This window comes from Salmo trutta, chromosome 5 (assembly GCF_901001165.1).
Source record: "Salmo trutta chromosome 5, fSalTru1.1, whole genome shotgun sequence".
Lineage (NCBI taxonomy): Eukaryota > Metazoa > Chordata > Actinopteri > Salmoniformes > Salmonidae > Salmo > Salmo trutta.
In genome coordinates this window covers 25,085,474-25,107,125 of record NC_042961.1, presented here as the reverse complement: position 1 = coordinate 25,107,125, position 21,652 = coordinate 25,085,474, and the positions used below count along the sequence as shown (strand labels likewise).

The 21,652-nt window shown below is 43.4% G+C and overlaps 1 protein-coding gene across 1 annotated transcript in view; it reads left to right on the top strand.

Moving 5' to 3' along the window:
• The window catches only part of LOC115193952 (serine/threonine-protein kinase 32C), a 150,643-nt gene that overhangs the window by 95,813 nt on the left and 33,178 nt on the right, over positions 1-21,652 (top strand). Inside the window, exons 3-4 of the mRNA XM_029753110.1 lie at positions 976-1,127; positions 16,594-16,767. Coding sequence (XP_029608970.1) covers positions 976-1,127; positions 16,594-16,767 — 326 coding nt within the window. The remainder of the gene's footprint in view (positions 1-975; positions 1,128-16,593; positions 16,768-21,652) is intronic.

Sequence of the window (21,652 nt, the reverse complement as noted above, 5' to 3'; positions counted from 1 at the left end):
TCTTAGTAGTAGAATTGAAACAATCAAAATGAACATCCTGCCGAGGTTACTGTTTAGGGATAAACGGATATTAAGGTTTATCTGGAACAGTAAGAGACCAAGAATGAAATATACAACATTACAATTACCATAACACAGGGGGAGTATGGCCTTACCAAACCTAAAATATTATTTTGGGATCCATACTTGGAAGTCGTCTAATTCAAAGATGTTACTTGTAACTCATCTGATGGACGTATGATGTGTGCTCCACCTGCCTGCCTGTTTTTTGTGTTTTTGTGTTTGTGTGTTCTTCAATAAAAAGAAAGTATATAAAAGTTATGTGAAATTGTTCCAGACTTGCATGAATTGTTGTATTACTCCACTTGGGTGTGGGATAGGTATCAACAGTGTGTTACTATAATATTTGATCCCTTCAATATTTTACTAGGCACAGTTGATTTTCGATAATAATGCCAGAATTTGGCGTTCTTCATTGGAGATTAGTACTTCTCTATAGAAGTGAGTTTTCTTTCCAAACCATTGTTTATTTTCTGCAGCGACTGTTTGCGTAACTGTAGCTGAGGTCATAGCTTCCTAATGACTGGATGTTACAGTAATGAGGCTGCCCTCCCATACCCCCTGTCCTGCTCTTGACATTTCACATTGACATTTCTCCACTCAACGAAACATCAACTTTTAATGAGCACATGATGAGGTCGGAGACTGTTTGTGTTTTTACACATGTATTTTCCCGCATGTTTTCCAAGCCCCGTTGTAAATATTCTAATGGAGGGCAGTAACATCAGCCATTATGAAAAGTCAATTCGCTCACACGCTCTGGTATACTGTATATCAATGTATACTAAGGTGTCTGTGTGCCTGTGCAAGCGTGTCTGTCTGTGTGCGTCTGTCTTAACTTGCTTTATGCGAGTCTGGTTCCAGTCCTAAGTGGGTAACCTACTCTCTGTTCTTCCGTCCTTATTTCCCCTGCAGGTGTGCATCGTGCAGAAGAGGGACACAGAGAAGATGTACGCCATGAAGTACATGAACAAACAGCAGTGCATAGAGAGAGACGAGGTCCGAAACGTCTTTAGAGAGCTAGAGATCCTACAGGAAATTGAACATGTTTTTTTAGTAAACCTCTGGTGATTATCCTGTGTTTTTTTGTTCATTTTATATACTGTTTGTACATTCTGCATGCCACTGCTGGTACCCTGTGTGTGTGTGTGTGTGTGTGTGTGGGTGTTCAGGCATGTGTGAATGCGAGCCCATTGCACCCCACATTTGTTAATTGTTGCACTGTAATGTCAGATGACCCCATATTTCCCTCCCAGGAGTATGATATCTGGGTGAAGTAGGGAACCAGTTTCATTATTTAACCACCTGCAGTGTCTCTGCAGCACATTCTAAATCTAATTGGGCAGGTGGCACAATGTTCACAGCAAATTACACCAAACCACTTTACTCCTGTGTAATTGGTAGAATGATATAGCTCACAGTGGTTATCTCCTCTGAGTAATTGATATAGGGAGCATCAATCATTTCAAACACATCCTTTAGTACATAAAGAATTGGAGCGGATACATACACCAAGACAAAAGTGCACCCACACCCGCTGTCGATTATTACTGTATGTCTTTTATGCATGTTTTTTTTTCTCCAAAGTTGACAAAGTTTTAATAACACTGGGGGGGAACGAAAAAATGGTCAAGGAGAAGCTTCCTCCCAACTAAAATAAGCAGAGGTTTCATTTTAATGAGGTGGTAGTAGGGCCTGTCTTTTTTTATATTATAATTCCCTCAAGTAGTGTACATCTGCCAACCCCATCCTTGTTCTAGTTTCCCTGCTTTGCTCTGCTTGGCACTGTATTTATACATCTATGGCACATCAAAGCCCCAATAGCGACAAAGACAGAAGACAGCAGCGTTATGGATAGGCGGGAATTATCGGGCTCCTTCGATTGCACCTCATTTTCCTGCGATTCAAGTCTACTTCAAAGGGAAAAATTGTGAAAGTGGTCAGCCCATCTGAAATGACACTGGAACAAAACAACAATCACTCGTCTTGTACAGCCTCCCGAACAATACCCAAGACACTCCTGTGTGCCGTGGAATTGGTTACATCACTCTCATCCAGTATACGCTTTGGACGGTTCATAGAACGTTTGCGTTATTCTGTATCCCTTTGCTGGTGAATATCTTGGGGAGGTGATAGAGAGGCACGTGCGAAAGCAGCTGCCTGCCGTCACCATCAAACTGACCAGATTTGAGCAACAAAAGGGAGAAATCTGCCAAAACCCATATGGCGATGGCCTGCCTGTCAGGCCACAGCACATGAGGCTGCTGAGGGGAGAACGGCTCATAATAATGGCCGGAACTGGGAAAATAGAATAGCATCAAACACCTGGAAACCCTGTGTTTAATGTAGTTGATACCATTCCACCTATTCCGCTCCAGTCATTACCACAAGCCCATTTTCCCCAATTCAGGTACCACCAACCTCATGTGGGCCACAGATGTTCCTGTCTAGCACCGTCACTGATACATAAGTTTACTTTTCAAAACCCAAGGACTCCAAACCTGAGTAGCTGTCGGTACTGTTTGTAACATAATATTGGCAAGCCTGGTCCCATGCCAAGCCACCAGAAAACAAACGGAAAGGAGTTTTGAAATAACTTTATGCGGCCATCGCAAAAGAGAGAGCATTCATACTTCTTGTGCTTCAGGGAGCTGTCATGTGCAGCCAATAAATTGGTCTGCACTGCACCACTCATAGTGATTCAGAGCTAATCTCTATAGCCATCCAGCTAATTACAAGCAACTGGATAAACAAAAAGACAACACCTTACCTCTTCTGAGATGTTGGAGTCCGTTTCCCGGTGCTTGACATAGGAGCTCTGCCAAGATAGCATGAAGTAAAAAGACAGCACTGTTTTCCCACCTGCATCTCCATCCCGAATCTCCCCATTCCCGCTCGGCAAAATTAGCCTACATTTTGGCTATTGTATATATGTGTATTTCACACTATGTTGAGGTAAACGTCAGAGTATAATGCTGTATGGATGTCAACCCCAATACATGTTCATGTCATCTTCACCAATCAACTGCGTTACAGTTAAAAACAACTTAGACTACCACCACCTATTTCTGTATGCTAGCTATGCTACCAGCTTATACGAATGGGAGTTAGCATTTAGCAGTCACTTTTTCTAAACCTAAAAGGGGACTACTTTTAAATGTTATGCAGCGAAAACCGGCAAATGTATCCACATCTGATTTTAGTAACCACATTGTGGGCCTGCTACAATGAATACAGCAATCATGAAGGAATTGACAAATATCCACTTTATGTAACGAGTGTCATAGCGAGGGGACCAAAGCGCAGCGTGTTGAGTGCTCATAATGACTTTTTATTTTAACACAGAACACTAAAGAAAATAACAAAAGCAAAAACGATCAGCTCACAGTTCTGTCAGGTACATGGACTAAACAGAATACAACTACCCACAAACACAGGTAGGGGAAAAACCCTACTTAAATATGATCTCCAATTAGAGACAACGAGGACCAGCTGCCTCTAATTGGAGATCATCCCCCCCAAAAAACATTAGAAATAGAAAACTAGAACTAAACATAGATATAGAAAAACACAAAACACCCCCTGTCACACCCTGACCAACTCTACCATAGAAAATAACATCTTACTATGGTCAGGACGTGACATGTTAGATCAAATTTGTTGAAAATTGTGCCAATCCGGGATTCTTCTATCCCCCACGGTCTGCATTCCATTGACCTCTTTACCGGCATCTATCCCCATTACCTCCCCGATCTCTTTCCGCGAGTTCAAACTCATTTTCATGTCTTTGAAATCCCTACATGAGGTATCATAAAGATGATATTTTGTTGTCAAGGAAGTGAGTTTGTGTTTATACGAGATGTACCGCCCCCAACTACTGTCAACCAATCATGTCAATGCGAGTTATACGGAGCCCTCTGCATTGTTACACAATTTGGGAGGCGCACGGCGATGCGGTACGGAGCTTGATACGGCCTCCACAAGCCTCCGAAGGCTTTGCAATTGTGTCACACCCTATGTACGGAGCCTCTGGGCCACATGGCCGGATCAAGCATAAATTGGCGTTTACTAGGCATGGCTGAAGGTGACATCTGATGTCCTGCTGAGACTAACTTGCTTGCTCTGTGAAAAATCTCTTGAGAGAGTTCAGACTTTCTCCTGAAGCCAGAGAAGGAGAGCTCAGCACAGAGACAAAGTGATTCATTGTTTATTTTTGCTTTGGGAATGGTTGTTTTTGTATATACAGTATCAGTCAAACGTTTGGACACACCTACTCATTCCAGGGTTTTTCTTCATTTATTTTCTACGTTGTAGAATAATAGTGAAGACATCAAAACTATGAAAAACACATGGAATCATGTAGTAACCAAAAAAAAGTGTTAAACAAATCAAAATATATAATTTACTACTTTGAAGAATCTAAAATCAAAAATATATTTTGATTTGTTTAACACTTCTTTGGTTATTACATGATTCCATATGTGTTATTTCATAGTTTTGATGTCTTCACTATTATTCTACAATGTAGAAAATAGAAAAAAAATTAAGTAAAGCCCTTGAATGAGTAGGTGTGCCTAATGTTTTGACTGGTACTGTAGGTCTACATAAATGCTTTCCCCATTCAGTGACTATTACTCAATTTTGTTGGTGTATAATAACATAACTTCCTGTTTAAACAGGAAACTCTCTTTCATAAACTTTGACTTGCTTTCATAAGAACGATGTTGAGCTATATTTAGTGGTGGTCTACTCTACTACAATTTGCACAGTGTAATGACCAGGAGTTGAATTGGTTCGGTGTGTGGGTATGCTTCTGCACATCATAAATCCCTGCTGACTTGCAGAACATTTGCACTATCCATGGGCATGTCAAGTATTGAGTTTGGGCAATGACATGTTCCATTATTGATGGACTGAAGATGGGCCAACCATGAATTCTAGGAACTGCAGTGCCTGTATTCCCCAAAGTAAATATCAGAGGATGCAACTCATGAGAACGCCAGTTTTGATTAAGAATAGTAGGAGTTGTTTTATTGGTACAATGCCAGAGAGGGGGAGAGCGGGAGCGTGAGAGAAACAGCCATCATGGAAAGTAATGATTCCTGAAATCACAGCGAAGGCAAGGGAGAGAGAGGAAAGCTGAGAATCGGGGGGGGGGGGGGTAAAAGGCAGTGTTAAGAAGGGATTTGACCATTGATTACTTTGTCCAAACAGAGTTTCAACGTCTATTGGTTTGCTTTCTTCTCTCTATCTCACACACTGTTTTGAATCCTATGTTTGCTTTCATTATGTCCTGAATGCTGCTGGGTTTCTTTGAAGAAGCTCCATCCATTGGGTCAGAGAAAATCAGAGGGAATCTCTAATGTGAGGCACTGAATCCACATCACTAGAACAAGACTGCTTAAGCCTGGAGGACTGTCAAGTTTGCTGCATGCAGTAATTGCTGTGACCATTCACTTGCTGATGATAGATACCGTATGATGTGTAGGAGTGGGATATATTTAAATGGATTAGCCACCTTGAAAGTATTATCTATCTGCAGCGCGCAACAAAATCCACGCAAATCCCATAAGCCATCACAGCATAGGTAGGTGTAGATGCTTTCTTTCTCCCCCCCCGATCAATTTGTATTTCTAAATTGGAGGTCATATTCCCTTACCCAGACGGACAGTATTACATGCAGTAAGTGTACGGGGTGAAATTGATCCCTTGCACTTTCCAGTGTTAATCATCACCAGAGCAAGGTTTTGCCTAAAGCATTACATTGCAACAAATTACTCTCAAACACCATTGGCCAGATTCCCCGGAGATGTGGATAGAGGCTCTGAAAGCTGAACCAAGTGAGACGCCCAGCAGCCATGTGGGAAAGTGAGGAAGAAGGGAAGCAAGAGGGAGTGAATGTGTCAGCGCTGAGCACTGGGATTTTTGTCGTCTATGAGCTACGACTTTGGAGACCCTTTTTAAGAGGGTTGTAAGGTCTCACAGAGTGTGAGTCATCAGTGGGATCCGCTGAGTCGCAGTCATCTTCCGCTGTCGATCCATCCTCTCAGAGAGAGAGGGCAAGAGAGCAGTCACTGTGGGGAGAATAGATGCACACCCTGTCCTCCTCGATGTCCATTTAGAATATTGATTCCCGGCTGAACAGAACAAAGCTACCAGTAGTTTCTTTGAGAAGATACAGTGCATTCGGAAGATATTCAGACCCCTTGACTTTTTCCACATTTTGTTACGTTACAGCCTAATGCTAAAAGTGCTTGAATTATAATTTTTTCCTCATTAATCTACACACAATACCCCATAATGACAAAGCGAAAACAGGGTTTTAGAAATGTTTGCAAATATATTAAAAATAAAAAAACTGAAATACCTTATTTACTTATGTATTCAGACCATTTGCTATGAGACTCGAAATTGAGCTCAGGTGGATCCTGTTGCCATTGATCATCCTTGAAATGTTTCTATAACTTGATTGGAGTCCACCTGTGGTAAATTAAATTGATTAGATATGATTTGGAAAGTCACACACCTGTCTTTATAAGGTCCTGTAGATGACAGTGCATGTCAGAGCAAAAACCAAACCATGGGGTGAATTTTCCGTAGAGCTCAGAGACAGGATTGTGTCCAGGCACAGATCTGGGGAAGGGTAACATAAAATGACAGCAGGATTGAAGGTCCCCAAGAACACAGTGGCCTCCATCATTCTTAAGTGGAAGATGTTTGGAACGACCAAGACTCTTCCTAGAGCTGGCCGCCTGGCCAAACTGAGTAATCGGGGAAGAACGGCCTTGGTCAGGGAGGTGACTAAGAATTCGATGGTCACTCTGACAGAGTTCCGCTGTGGAGATGGGAGACCCTTCCAGAAGGATAACCATCTCTGCAGCACTCCACCAATCAGGCCTTAATTGTAGAGTGGGCCAGACGGAAGCCACTCCTCAGTAAAAGGCATCACAGCCTGCTTGTAGTTTGCCAAAAGGCACCTAAAGAACTCTCAGACCATGAGAAACAAGATTCTCTGGACTGATGAAACCAAGACTCTTTGGCCTGAATTACAACCGTCACATCTTGATTAAACCTGGGACCATCCCTAAGGTGAAGCATGGTGGTGGCAGCATCGTGCTGTGGGGATGTTTTTCAGCAGGGACTGGGAGACTAGTCAGGATTAAGGGAAAGATGAAGGGAGAAAAGTAGAGCTCCAAGAACACAGTGGCCTCAATCATTCTTAAATGGAAGAAGTTTGGAACCACCAAGACTCTTCCTAGAGCACTCAGGACCTCAGACTGTGGCAAAGGTTTTCCTTCCAACAGGACAATGACCCTAAGCACACAGCCAAGACAATGCAGGAGTGGCTTCGGGACAAGTCTCATAATGTCCTTAAGTGGCCCAGCCAAAGCCCAGACTTGAACCCGATCGATCATCTCTGGAGAGACCTGAAAATAGCTGTGCAGTGATGCTCCCATCCAACCTGACAGAGCTTGAGAGGATCTGCAGAGAAGAATGGGAGAAACTCCACAAATACAGGTGTTCCAAGCTTGTAGCCGTATACCCAAGAAGACTCGAGGCTGTAATCGCTTCCAAAGGTGCTTCAACAAAGTACTGAGTAAAGGGTCTGAATGTAAATGTGATTTTTCTTTCTTTTTTTTTTATACATTTGCAAAAATGTCTAAAAACCTGTTTTTTCTTCGTCATCGTGGGGTATTGTGTGTAGATTGATGAGAAAAAACGATTTAATACATTTTGGAATAAGGCTGTATCGTAACAAAATGGTGAAAAAGTCAAGGGGTCTGAATACTTTCCGAATGCACGGTATATAAAGTGATCTGTGCAAACAGCAGAAATGCACCATTTCACTTTTGCATGTCAAAAACGAATGACCACTGCTGCACATGCTGCTACTGTTTTGAACAGATTTATACTATTTAGAACGAGCAGCCAGCTCACGAACGAACGAGTGCACCAGGGGATAACCCAACAAGCATCAAAAGAGAACCATTGCGCCCCCAGAGAAGCTTGGCTGGTGCGTAAAACCCATGAATTCAGATAAACAAAAAGGTGTTGTGGGTTTGCACTCAAAAAGTTTACTTCATTATTAAATTTCTATTTTTTATTTTCACTGCATCAAGGATAGCATACACAGACGTTTTGGCTTCACAGCCATTCTCAGTGTGTAGGTAAAAAAAAATGTTTTATTCAAAACAGCATTTGTAGAGAACAACCGATTAGCAGCAGGTGCTTCTAATCAGGGTTCCCACTCATCTGGATGTGGCTTTTCTGGTCTACATGTATACAAATTAGGCACAAAGAAATACAGAATTATAGGGTATGGGAGTGGGCACGAAGGGTAACTCACGAATCAACTGCCCCAGGTGTCCACTCACCTGAATGCATCATATCAATTCATGAGATAGCCCACCACAAAGGACAGCAGGCACAGCCGTTCATAAATATGTGGGGCCAACTGTTAAACGATATGCTAAATCTGATATGGACAGTGTTCTTGTATAACAGTCAATTTGGCTTATAGGAAGGAGGTGAAATCGAATTCTTCATTTAAACCATGTGGAGATAGTTTAATTTATATAGCCACATGGCTTCTCTTTGAAGTAATTTGTTGTCGTAATCACCTCATCTACATGGTGGATGAACTTTTTTGATTCTTACGCAATTCATTAATAGAATGATTTTTTTCTATTTAGTGTCTCGTAACTGGCAAGGTGATATCTTGAGGTCTAATAGTGGATTTATGTTCTCCAAGGCGTGGGACGTTTTTCCAATATAAGTCTTATTACAAGAACACTGTAACATATAAATACTTGACTTTATCTCATAGGTCCTAGAAGTCTGAGGGCATACAAAGTTAGAACACTTCCTTATGGTGTTACAAGAGGTACATGATCTACAGGGGAAGCATCCTTTTATAAATGCTTCTTGTCTCTCTCTGACCACATCTGATTTAACCAATATGGTTGATAACCCAACAAGCATGCAGATGCAGTAAGTGAAAACACATTATCTAACTGGGGATAGCTAGCTAACATAATGTCACAAAGCATGATGTGCTAGCCAGTTCAGTTAATACTGAAATAACTTCATATTTCCGAGTTAGTCAGATATGAGTTTATAACGACTTGAGATTGACGTGGGCGCTAACTAGTTAGCAAGCTACTAGCTAGCAATGGCTAGCTAGCAATGGCTAGCCAGCTGCTTATCAAAGGCAAACATCTGGTGAATTTTACAAAATAATTGACCAAACTATTTCTCAATGTTTCTCAAAATTATTCTAGCTGGCTAATTTGATAATGCTTTCTGATACACCAGGTTCTATGCTGTTTTAGTCCACAAGTCACCCTGAAGAACCTGATAAGAACAGTAGAACCTGATAAACAACATCAGGGGGAAACAATAAAATTGGCCATGCTTTTTTGTCCTACCAGATCAGCGCTGAGAAGGGTCTAGCTAGTGTATCCCTCTGTCTTTTGACTCTTGTCCGGTTTATCAGGTCCCAGGCTCCTATGACTGTTACGATTATTTATTTACAAGTTAATTACAATTAGCTTTTGGCTTTAGCACCTTCTGTACCTGATAGAGCACATCTAGTCCTTCACAGCCATCTGGTTCAAGAGACTCTTTGGGAGGAGGAGACTAGAGCAGACCCAGAAGTTCTGACTGAACGCACATTTGAGCACCCCAGGACGGTCCATTTACTTTGCTGTTATAATTTATGCTATTAAATCCTGTCATTGGGGCAGTTCCCCCTCGTAGCAAATTGCTGGCAAAACAATTCAAGCAATGTTTGCACGGCCTGTGCGCCCAATGGAGGTGGAGCTACCACTGCTGGCAGTCACAGAGGGGCAGAGTAGTAAGTAACTAAACAGCTTGTTTTGAACAATTATATTTTTGAAGCAGGAAAATGTACACATTTACCATACTTTTATAAGCATTTAAAACATAATCCATGAATTATATAATATACACTGCTCAAAAAAATAAAGGGAACACTTAAACAACACAATGTAACTCCAAGTCAATCACACTTCTGTGAAATCAAACTGTCCACTTAGGAAGCAACACTGATTGACAATAAATTTCACATGCTGTTGTGCAAATGGAATAGACAACAGGTGGAAATTATAGGCAATTAGCAAGACACCCCCCAATAAAGGAGTGGTTCTGCAGGTGGTAACCACAGACCACTTCTCAGTTCCTATGCTTCCTGGCTGATGTTTTGGTCACTTTTGAATGCTGGCGGTGCTTTCACTCTAGTGGTAGCATGAGACGGAGTCTACAACCCACACAAGTGGCTCAGGTAGTGCAGCTCATCCAGGATGGCACATCAATGCGAGCTGTGGCAAGAAGGTTTGCTGTGTCTGTCAGCGTAGTGTTCAGAGCATGCAGGCACTACCAGGAGACAGGCCAGTACATCAGGAGACGTGGAGGAGGCCTTAGGAGGGCAACAACCCAGCAGCAGGACCGCTACCTCCGCCTTTGTGCAAGGAGGAACAGGAGGAGCACTGCCAGAGCCCTGCAAAATGACCTCCAGCAGGCCACAAATGTGCATGTGTCTGCTCAAACGGTCAGAAACAGACTCCATGAGGGTGGTATGAGGGCCCGACGTCCACAGGTGGGGGTTGTGCTTACAGCCCAACACCATGCAGGACGTTTGGCATTTGCCAGAGAACACCAAGATTGGCAAATTCGCCACTGGCGCCCTGTGCTCTTCACAGATGAAAGCAGGTTCACACTGAGCACATGTGACAGACGTAACAGAGTCTGGAGACACCGTGGAGAACGTTCTGCTGCCTGCAACATCCTCCAGCATGACCGGTTTGGGGGTGGGTCAGTCATGGTGTGGGGTGGCATTTCTTTGGGGGGCCGCACAGCCCTCCATGTGCTCGCCAGAGGTAGCCTGACTGCCATTAGGTACCGAGATGAGATCCTCAGACCCCTTGTGAGACTATATGCTGGTGCGGTTGGCCCTGGGTTCCTCCTAATGCAAGACAATGCTAGACCTCATGTGGCTGGAGTGTGTCAGCAGTTCCTGCAAGAGGAAGGCATTGATGCTATGGACTGGCCCGCCCGTTCCCCAGACCTGAATCCAATTGAGCACATCTGGGACATCATGTCTCGCTCCAACGCCACGTTGCACCACAGACTGTCCAGGAGTTGGCGGATGCTTTAGTCCAGGTCTGGGAGGAGATCCCTCAGGAGACCATCCGCCACCTCATCAGGAGCATGCCCTGGCGTTGTAGGGAGGTCATACAGGCACATGGAGGCCACACACACTACTGAGCCTCATATTGACTTGTTTTAAGGACATTACATCAAAGTTGGATCAGCCTGTAGTCTGGTTTTCCACTTTAATTTTGAGTGTGACTCCAAATCCAGACCTCCATGGGTTGATAAATTGGATTTCCATTGATTCTTGTGATTTTGTTGTCAGCACATTCAACTATGTAAAGAAAAAAGTATTTAATAAGATAATTTCATTCATTCAGATCTAGGATGTGTTATTTTAGTGTTCCCTTTATTTTTTTGAGCAGTATATATTTGTTGGGTAAATATTTTTGGGGTTGGACCAATCACAAGTGGGGTGCCGCCCCTAACGCCCTAGCTGGCGAGCCGCCACTAGTGGCAGCTTAGGTTCTGTTGACATCCATAAAACTAACTGAAGGATATTTTCCTCAGAGGGCTTAGTCCTTTTCGTTTTCGTCTTCTGCTGTTACACACGCATTTATTCTGCAGTAGACAGAACGTCACAAGAGTTAAAGTCACAGTCAAAGAACTCTGTAACTTCCCAAAGCCACCTCACCATTAGTGGTGTTCTGTTCTCTCTGCGACTGTAAATTTCCAGAGCCACCTTACCATTTTAAGTTCCTGTAGGACGTCCGTCAGAAGTGCACCTTGTGAAATAAGGCCAGTCAGTGGGGGTGGAGAGAGGGGTGTGCTGACGGGACCAGAGGGGGGTAACGGGGGGACTAGGCGGGGGAGCGCAGGGCGAGAGGCAGCGCTCACTCATTCACTGCATTGTTAGAGGGATCCTCAGAGGAGCCAGGTGTGTCTTGTGATCCAGCCCCTTGACCAGCCTCAGCCAAGCTGTCTCTCTCTCTCTATCACAAGACTATCTAGGCCACAGTCACAAAGCAGACCACATTCAGAGCCCAGTGTCTCTCTCTCATCCATTCTCTCTTCCTCTTTCGCTCTACTTCGGTCTCTCCCCATATCACCCCCATCTCTCTTTCACCCTTTCTCCCCTGCATCCCTCTCTCACTCTCTCTCTTTCGCCCTCTCCCTCTTCCCTCAGCTCATTTTTCATCATGGCCTGATTGTGCTCTGCTGTCCCAGTCAGTCTGGCCTGGCTGTTCCACATGGCCCATATCCTTGGCTCTGTCACAACGCTCCCAGGACTCAGGCCTTAGCCAGGTCCCCAATCATCTGTTTTGGGCATATTTGACCCATGACAAGTCCATTCTCAAACCGCTTCCTCTTATAACTTTCTCTTTATAGTTTCTGGTCTGAACTTGAACTTCTGTATTATATTTTTGCATGGGAGAAGAGATAAAAGGAGACATTTAAAGAACTCCATTGTGTCTGGTCTCACACATTAGAATGGTCATCTTTCACTAACTTGTGTTAGTATCATCCATTTGTCTTACCTGCGTTCTTGGCCTCTTTTTGAATTTTTTTTTACAGACATTGTGTGTGGGTTCTGATTTTTGAATTCCCCAAACTTATCTAGTGAGACACACGCTGTATTTGGAAAAACATTCATCTGCAATGATCACTTTTCATTTCTCTCACTCTTTCTCTCTTGTTCTCTCTGTCCTTGGTGTTACATCTGAAGGTGACAACGCTATCACTCTCCATGCTTTCATATGGCTCAGATGTCAGTCCCATGTCTGACAGTTTACCTGTCACTGAGTGAAGGAAATGTGGAAACTGCTCTAATCTCAGGCAAGGAGACTCAGAAAACGGGCTCTAATACCACTGGCATCACACTGGCTGCCACAGAGGGCCTTCACCATCAGCTGGATGCTTCTCGGGATCAGGGGATGACAAGGAGGTGATAATAGGGTGACAATAATCGGGACCTGTGGACAGCAAACACCATCTCAACCAATCTCAGCCTGGCCATCTGTTGAAGTTGTGTGTGTTTGGGTGGGGGACGCGTCATCTTGCACAGGTTAGGTTTGGTAGCTTCGTCTGATGATTTTCTATACGACACGTCACCAGGCTGACGACGGATGGATACTGCATGGGTTTGCTATTGGTCTGAAAGAGATGGAAGGTCTGGTGGAAATCCTCCAATGTCATGCTGTTTTTGGCTTCAAGAGGCTGTACTTTACAACTAGGCTATAGATGATATCACTGACTTACTATAACCTTATACAATGCGGTTCACAGCAAATCAAATATTTTGTTTGGCATGGATCTCTGCCAATCCCTGCCAGTTGTCCATAAGAACTTCTTCTGAACCAATGCTTCAGACAGAAATATTATGGAGAATATTCATTAAGGTAGTATTATCTGACCATTTTATCGATTTGATCTGTGTTTTCCTTTTGATGTCAGGCAGATACACTACATGACCAAAAGTATGTGGACACCTGCTCGTCACATCTCATTTCAAAATCATGGCCATTAATATAGAGTTAGTCCACCCTTTGCTACTATAACAGCCTCCACTCTTCTAGGAAGGTTTTCCAATAGATGTTGGAACATTGCTGTGGGGACTTGCTTCCATTCAGCCATGATCATTAGTGAGGTCGGGCACTGGTGTTGGGCGATTAGGCCTGGACGGCAGTCGGCGTTCCAGTTCATCCCAAAGGTGTTTGATGGGGTTGAGGTCAGGGCTCTGTGCAGGCCAGTCAAGTTCTTCCACACTGATCTCGACAAACCATTTCTGTATGGACCTCGCTTTGTGCACGGGGGTATTGTGATGCTGAAACAGAAAAGGGCCTTCGTCAAATACTTCCCCAAACTGTTGCCACAAAGTTGGAAGCACAGAATCGTCTAGAATGTCGTTGTATGCTGTAACGTTAAGATTCCCCTTCACTGGAACTAAGGGGCCTAGCCCAAACCATGAAAAACAGCCCCAGATCATTATTCATCCTCCACCAAACTTTACACTTGGCACTATGCATTGGGGCAGGTAGTGCTCTCTCAGATTGGTCCATCGGACTGCCTGATGGTAAAGTGTAATTCATCACTCCAGAGAATGTTTCCACTGCTCCAGAGTCTAATGGCAGTGAGCTTTACACCACTCCAGCCGACGCTTGGCATTGTGCATGGTGGTCATAGGCTTGTGTGCGACTGCTCGCCCATGGAAACCCATTTCATAAAGCTCCCGATTAATATTTATTGTGCTGATCTTGCTTCCAGAGGCAGTTTGGAATTCGGTAGTGAGTGCTGCAGCCGAGGACAGATGATTTTTACATGCTTCAGCACTCGGCGGTACCGTTCGGTGAGATGGGTGGCCTACCGTTTGCGGTTCAGCCTCTGTTGCTCCTAGACGTTTCCACTTCACAATAACAGCACATACAGTTGACCGGGGGAGCTCTAGCAAGGCAGAAATCTTACGAACTGACTTGTTGGAAAGGTGGCATGTTATGACGGTGCCACGTTGAAAGTCACTGAGCTCTTCAGTAAGGCCATTCTACTGCCAATGTTTGATTTTATACACCTGTCAACAACGGGTGTGGCTGAAATTGCCGAATCCACTAATTTGAAGTGTGGTCCACATATTGATTGTATATACAGTACCAGTCAAAAGTTTGGACACACCTACTCATTCAAGGTGTTTCCTTTATTTTTATTATTTTCTATATTGTAGAATAATAGTGACGAAATCAAAACTATGAAATAACACATGGAATCGTGTGGGGCGCCAGGGTAGCCTAGTGGTTAAAGCGTTCGAATCCCCGAGCTGACAAGGTACAAATCTGTCGTTCTGCCCCTGAACAAGGCAGTTAACCCACTGTTCCTAGGCCGTCATTGAAAATAAGAATTTGTTCTTAACTGACTTGCCTAGTTAAATAAAGATAAAATTCCCTATGTGTTATTTCATAGTTTTCATGTCTTCACTATTATTCTACAATGTAGAAAATAGTAAAAATAAAGAAAAACCCTGGAATGAGTAGGTAGGTGGGTCCAAACTTTTGACTGGTATAGTGTACTGTTGTGAACGGTGTTTGGCTTTGCAGAACTGATGTCCCAGTGAGATGGAATGATTTTTGCTCGCTCTGAACATGGCGCTCTATTTTTCAGATATAGATAGCAGGAAATTGCACCTGGAGAGGGCCAATCAAAATGCCCCCTGAGTGTGTGGGGCTAAGCCCGGAGAAATGGAGCTATATAGGAAATCTGCCAAGATGAAAAATAAATAATAATGTTGCAATAGCGACCAGGATTGCAACCTGAGTTTGATACAGGAAATCACAAGGTGAGTTGTTTTCTACCTTTACGGATTGAGAACCTCCGGAAAGCCTCTCTCGCACTCTCTCTCTCACTTTCTTCCTCTTGCTCTCTATCTCTCCCTTTTCATGATTACAGAAAGGTGATTTTGGGTTTCTGACGTTTTATGTTGTTTATGTACTGTGTGATTTGGATTGGATTGGATTTCTATTGTACAAGGCTTGCTGTAGTGTGCCAGTAGAGCTTGATGTTTAGCAGATGCCTGTGGAGAGATGGCGTAGTAGATTGTCACAAACCCCACCCAGATCATTATGTGGACGTGTTTCAATGTGATGTGCTTGATTAGTAATCCTGATTGACAAGGATCTTTAGCCATCCACCAGCCATTTTCAGTTAAGAGACATCAATCAAAGGCTGGCTCTGTTCTTGCCTTAATTTGGCAGTCACTCTCCTGCATTCACTCCAACAAATGGCAGCTCATTAAGATCAAGATCAATCTCAAAGTAATGGCTCCCACTGTGCTTGTTTTGAGCTTACAAGTGAATACACACTCACACCAACTCCTGGATACATTAACACGTTATAGGCTGTTCATCTATGCCCGCGTTCTCCAACTCTATTCCTGCAGAGCTACCCTAATGTAGGTTTCTGTGTAACCCCAGTTGTAACTAATCTGATTCAGCTTTTCAACCAGCTAATTATTAAAATAATGTGCACTAGATTAGGGTAGATAAGCGAAAATCTACAGGATGGTAGCTCTCCAGGAACGGGTTGAGAGCCCTGGTCTATGCACGGTCGTGCACACACACTTAGTCCCACACATGCATAGTGAGTTTTTGGAGTAAGATATGCTACTGTGTTTTGTGTGTTTTTTCTGGGTAGTTGATGTAGGGTTATGCAGGATGCATGTGGTCAGCATGTTGTCTTGCGCCTGTGTGTTTCTGGGTTTTGTTCCCGTGTGTCTGTGTGTGTCTCTCTGTGTGTTTCTGTCTCTTGTTTGTGTGTGTGTGTTTCTCAATCCTGAGTGTCTGTGTATGAGTCTGTGTCTGACTGTTTGTCGGTGTCCTGGCCCTAGCAGGATGTTGACTGAGCCCTCTGACCTTTGACCCCTGCCTTGTGTCCCAGGTACTCGTTCCAGGACGAGGAGGACATGTTCATGGTGGTGGATCTGCTGCTGGGAGGAGACCTGCGCTACCACCTCCAACAGAACGTCCATTTCAACGAGGACGCTGTCAAACTCTACCTGTGTGAGATGACCCTGGCACTGGACTACCTGCAGAACCAGCACATCATCCACAGGTATGGACATTATCCATAGACACTGCGTTCACTGCACTGGTATGAGATACAACAGGGGTTGGCAACAGGTGGCAAAAGTGTTTTATTTTGTCCCCCCAAAGTTGTTAGTAAAAAAAAAAAATATATATATATAAGTCAGCAAAAAAAGAAACGTCCCTTATTCAGGACCCTGTCTTTCAAAGATAATTCGTAAAAATCCAAATAACTTCACAGATCTTCGTTGTAAACACTGTGTCCCATGGTTGTTCAATGAACCATAAACAATTAATGAACATGCACCTGTGGAACGGTCGTTAAGACACCAACAGCTTACAGACTGTATGCAATTAAGGTCACAGTTATGAAACATTAGGACACTAAAGAGGCCTTTCTACTGACTCTGAAAAACACCAAATGAAAGATATCCAGGGTCCTTGCTCATCTGTGTGAACGTGCTTTAGGCATCCTGCAAGGAGGCATGAGGACTGCAGATGTGGCCAGAGCAATAAATTGCGATGTCTGTACTTTGAGACGCTTAAGACAGCGCTACAGGGAGACAGGATGGACAGCTGATAGTCCTTGCAGTGGCAGACCAGGAACGCACAATCCCTCCATCAGTGCTCTGACTGTCTGCAATAGGCTGAGAGACGCTGGACTGAGGGCTTGTAGGCCTGTTGTAAGGGAGGTCCTCACCAGACATCACCGGCAACAACATCGCCTATGGACACAAACCCACTGTCGCTGGACCAGACAGGACTGGCAAAAAGTGCTCTTCACTGACGAGTTGCGGTTTTGTCTCACCAGGGGTGATGGTCATATTTGCATTTATTGTCAAAGGAATGAGCGTTACACCAAGGCCTGTACTCTGGAGCGGGATCGATTTGGAGGTGGACGGTCCGTCATGGTCTGGGCTGGTGTCACAGCATCATCGGACTGAGCTTGTTGTCATTGCAGGCAATCTCAACGCTGTGTGTTACAGGGAAGACATCCTCCTCCCTCATGTGGTACCCTTCCTGCAGGCTCATCCTGACATGACCCTCCAGCATGACAATGCCATCAGCCATACTGCTCGTTCTGTGCGTGATTTCCTGCAAGACAGGAATGTCAGTGTTCAACCATGGCCAGCGAAGAGCCCGGATCTCAATCCCATTGTGCACGTCTGGGACCTGTTGGATCGGAGGGTGAGGGCTAGGGCCATTCCCCACGAAAATGTCTGTGAACTTGCAGGTGCCTTGGTGGAAGAGTGGGGTAACATCTCACAAGCAAGAACTGGCAAATCTGGTGCAGTCCATGAGGAGGAGATCTGGCCACACCAGATACTGACTGTTGTTTTTGATTTTGACCCCCCCTTGTTCAGGGACACATTATTCCATCTCTGTTAGTCACATGTCTGTGGAACTTGTTCAGTTTATGTCTCAGTTGTTGAGTCTTATGTTCATACAAATATTTACACATGTTAAGTTTGCTGAAAATAAACGCAGATGACAGTCAGAGGACGTTTCTTTTTTTGCTAAGTTTATATATTTTGGGAGGGGCGGGTTTAGTTTTTGGTCAAAAAAAGACTAACATCCCCAGGAATTCAGCTAAAAATGTGTTTAATTTAGGAAATTTGTTCTCAAGTATTCCCACAAATACAAAAAGAGACACATATATATATATATATATATATATATATATATATATATATATATATATATATATATATATATATATATATGATCGTTTCTCCATGTAATCAAGGTCTGAAATTATTGTTATTGTATTTGACAATCTCCTTTTGGGTTTAGTTGTGTTCAATGTACAAATTATTATAATACATTATTTTACATTATTTTACACTCAATACAGACACACCATTCACTAGTTCACGACAACACTTTCCTTGAAGTGTTGAAGTCGGAAGTTTACATACACTTAGGATAGTGTCATTAAAACTAGTTTTTCAACCACTCCACAGATTTCTTGTTAACAAACTATAGTTTTGGCATGTTGGTTAGGACATCTACAGTGGGGGGAAAAAGTATTTGATCCCCTGCTGATTTTGTACGTTTGCCCACTTACAAAGAAATGATCAGTCTATAATTTTAATGGTAGGTTTATTTGAACAGTGAGAGACAGAATAACAACAAAAAAATCCAGAAAAACGCATGTCAAAAATGTTAAAATGATTTGCATTTTAATGAGGGAAATAAGTATTTGACCCCTCTGCAAAACATGACTTAGTACTTGGTGGCAAAACCCTTGTTGGCAATCAGAGGTCAGACGTTTCTTGTAGTTGGCCACCAGGTTTGCACACATCTCAGGAGGGATTTTGTCCCACTCCTCTTTGCAGATCTTCTCCAAGTCATTAAGGTTTTGAGGCTGACGTTTGGCAACTCGAACCTTGAGCTCCCTCCACAGATTTTCTATGGGATTAAGGTCTGGAGACTGGCTAGGCCACTCCAGGACCTTAATGTGCTTCTTCTTGAGCCACTCCTTTGTTGCCTTGGGTCATTGTCATGCTGGAATACCCATCCACGACCCATTTTCAATGCCCTGGCTGAGGGAAGGAGGTTCTCACCCAAGATTTGACAGTACATGGCCCCGTCAAATGATGCGGTGAAGTTGTCCTGTCCCCTTAGCAGAAAAACACCCACAAAGCATAATGTTTCCACCTCCATGTTTGACAGTGGAGATGTTGTTCTTGGGGTCATAGGCAGCATTCTTCCTCCTCCAAACATGGTGAGTTGAGTTGATGCCAAAGAGCTCGGTTTTGGTCTCATCTAACCACAACACTTTCACCAGTTGTCCTCTGAATCATTCAGATGTTCATTGGCAAACTTCAGACGGGCATGTATATGTATTCTTGAGCAGGGGGACCTTGCGGGCGCTGCAGGATTTCAGTCCTTCACGGCGTAGTGTGTTACCAATTGTTTTCTTGGTGACTATTGTCCCAGCTGCCTTGAGATCATTGACATGATCATTGCAACCCCACGAGATGAGATCTGGCATGGAGCCCCAGGCCAAGGGATATTGACAGTTCTTTTGTGTTGTCACCTTCTCACCAAGCTGCTTGCCGATGGTCTTGTAGCCCATTCCAGCCTTGTGTAGGTCTACAATCTTGTCCCTGACATCCTTGGAGAGCTCTTTGGTCTTGGCCATGGTGGAGAGTTTGGAATCTTGATTGATTGCTTCTGTGGACAGGTGTCTTATTTACAGGTAACAAGCTGCGGTTAGGAGCACTCCCTTTAAGAGTGTGCTTCTAATCTCAGCTTGTTACCTGTATAAAAGACACCTGGGAGCCAGAAATCTTTCTGATTGAGAGGGGGTCAAATATTTATTTCCCTCATTAAAATGCAAATCAATTTATAACATTTCTGACATGCGTTTTTCTCAATATTTTTATTGTTATTCTGTCTCTCACTGTTCAAATAAACCTACCATTAAAATTATAGACTGATCCTTTCTTTATCAGTGGGCGAACGTACAAAATCAGCAGGGGATCAAATACTTTTTTCCCCCCACTGTACTTTGTGCATGACACAAGTAATTTTTCCAACAATTGTTTACATAAAGATAATTTCACTTATAATTCACTGTATCACAATTGTGGGTCAGAAGTTTACATACACTAAGTTGACTGTGCCTTTAAACAGATTGGAAAATTCTAGAAGATGATGTCATGGCTTTAGAAGCTTCTGATAGGCTAATTGACATCATTTGAGTCAATTGGAGGTGTACCTGTGGATGTATTTCAAGGCCTACCTTCAAACTCAGTGCCTCTTTGCTTGACATCATGGGAAAATCAAAAGAAATCAGCCAAGACCTCAGAAAAAAATTGTAGACCTCCACAAGTCTGGTTCATCCTTGGGAGCAATTTCCAAACGCCTGAAGGTACCACGTTCATCTATACAAACAATAGTACGCAAGGATAAACACCATGGGACCACGCAGCCATCATACCGCTCAGGAAGGAGACGCGTTCTGTCTCCTAGAGATGAATGTACTTTGGTGCGAAAAGTGCAAATCAATCCCAGAACAACAGCAAAGGACCTTGTGAAGATGCTGGAGGAAACGGGTACAAAAGTATCAATGTCCACAGTAAAATGAGTCCTATATTGACATAACCTGAAAGGAAGAAGCCACTGCTCCAAAACCGCCATAAAAAAGCCAGACTACGGTTTGCAACTGCACATGGAGATGAAGATCGTACTTTTTGGAGAAATGTCCTCTGGTCTGATGAAGCAAAAATAGAACTGTTTGGCCATAATGACCATCGTTATGTTTGGAGGAAAAAAGGGGACGCTTGCAAGCCGAAGAACACCATCCCAACCGTGAAGCACGGGGGTGGCAGCATCATGTTGTGGGGGGGCTTTGCTGCAGGAGGGACTGGTGCACTTCACAAAATAGCTGGCATCCTGAGGGAGGAAAATTATATGGATATATTGAAGTAACATCTCAAGACATCAGCCAGGAAGTTAAAGCTTGGTTGCAAATGGGTCTTCCGAATGTACAATGACCCCAAGCATACTTCCAAAGTTGTGTTTTAATGGCTTAAGGACAACAAAGTCAAGGTATTGGAGTGGCCATTAAAAAGCCCTGACCTCAATCCTATAGAAAATGTGTGGGCAGAACTGAAAAAGTGTGTGCGAGCAAGGAGGCCTACAAACCTGACTCAGTTACACCAGCTCTGTCAGGAGGAATGGGCCAAAATTCACCCAACTTATTGTGGGAAGCTTGTGGAAGGCTACCCAAAACATTTGACCCAAGTTAAACAATTCAAAGGCAATGCTACCAAATACTAATTGAGTGTGTGTAAACTTCTGACCCACTGGGTATGTGATGAAAGAAATAAAAGCTGAAGTAAATCATTCTCTCTATGATTATTCTGACATTTCACATTCTTAAAATAAAGTGGTGAGAGTAT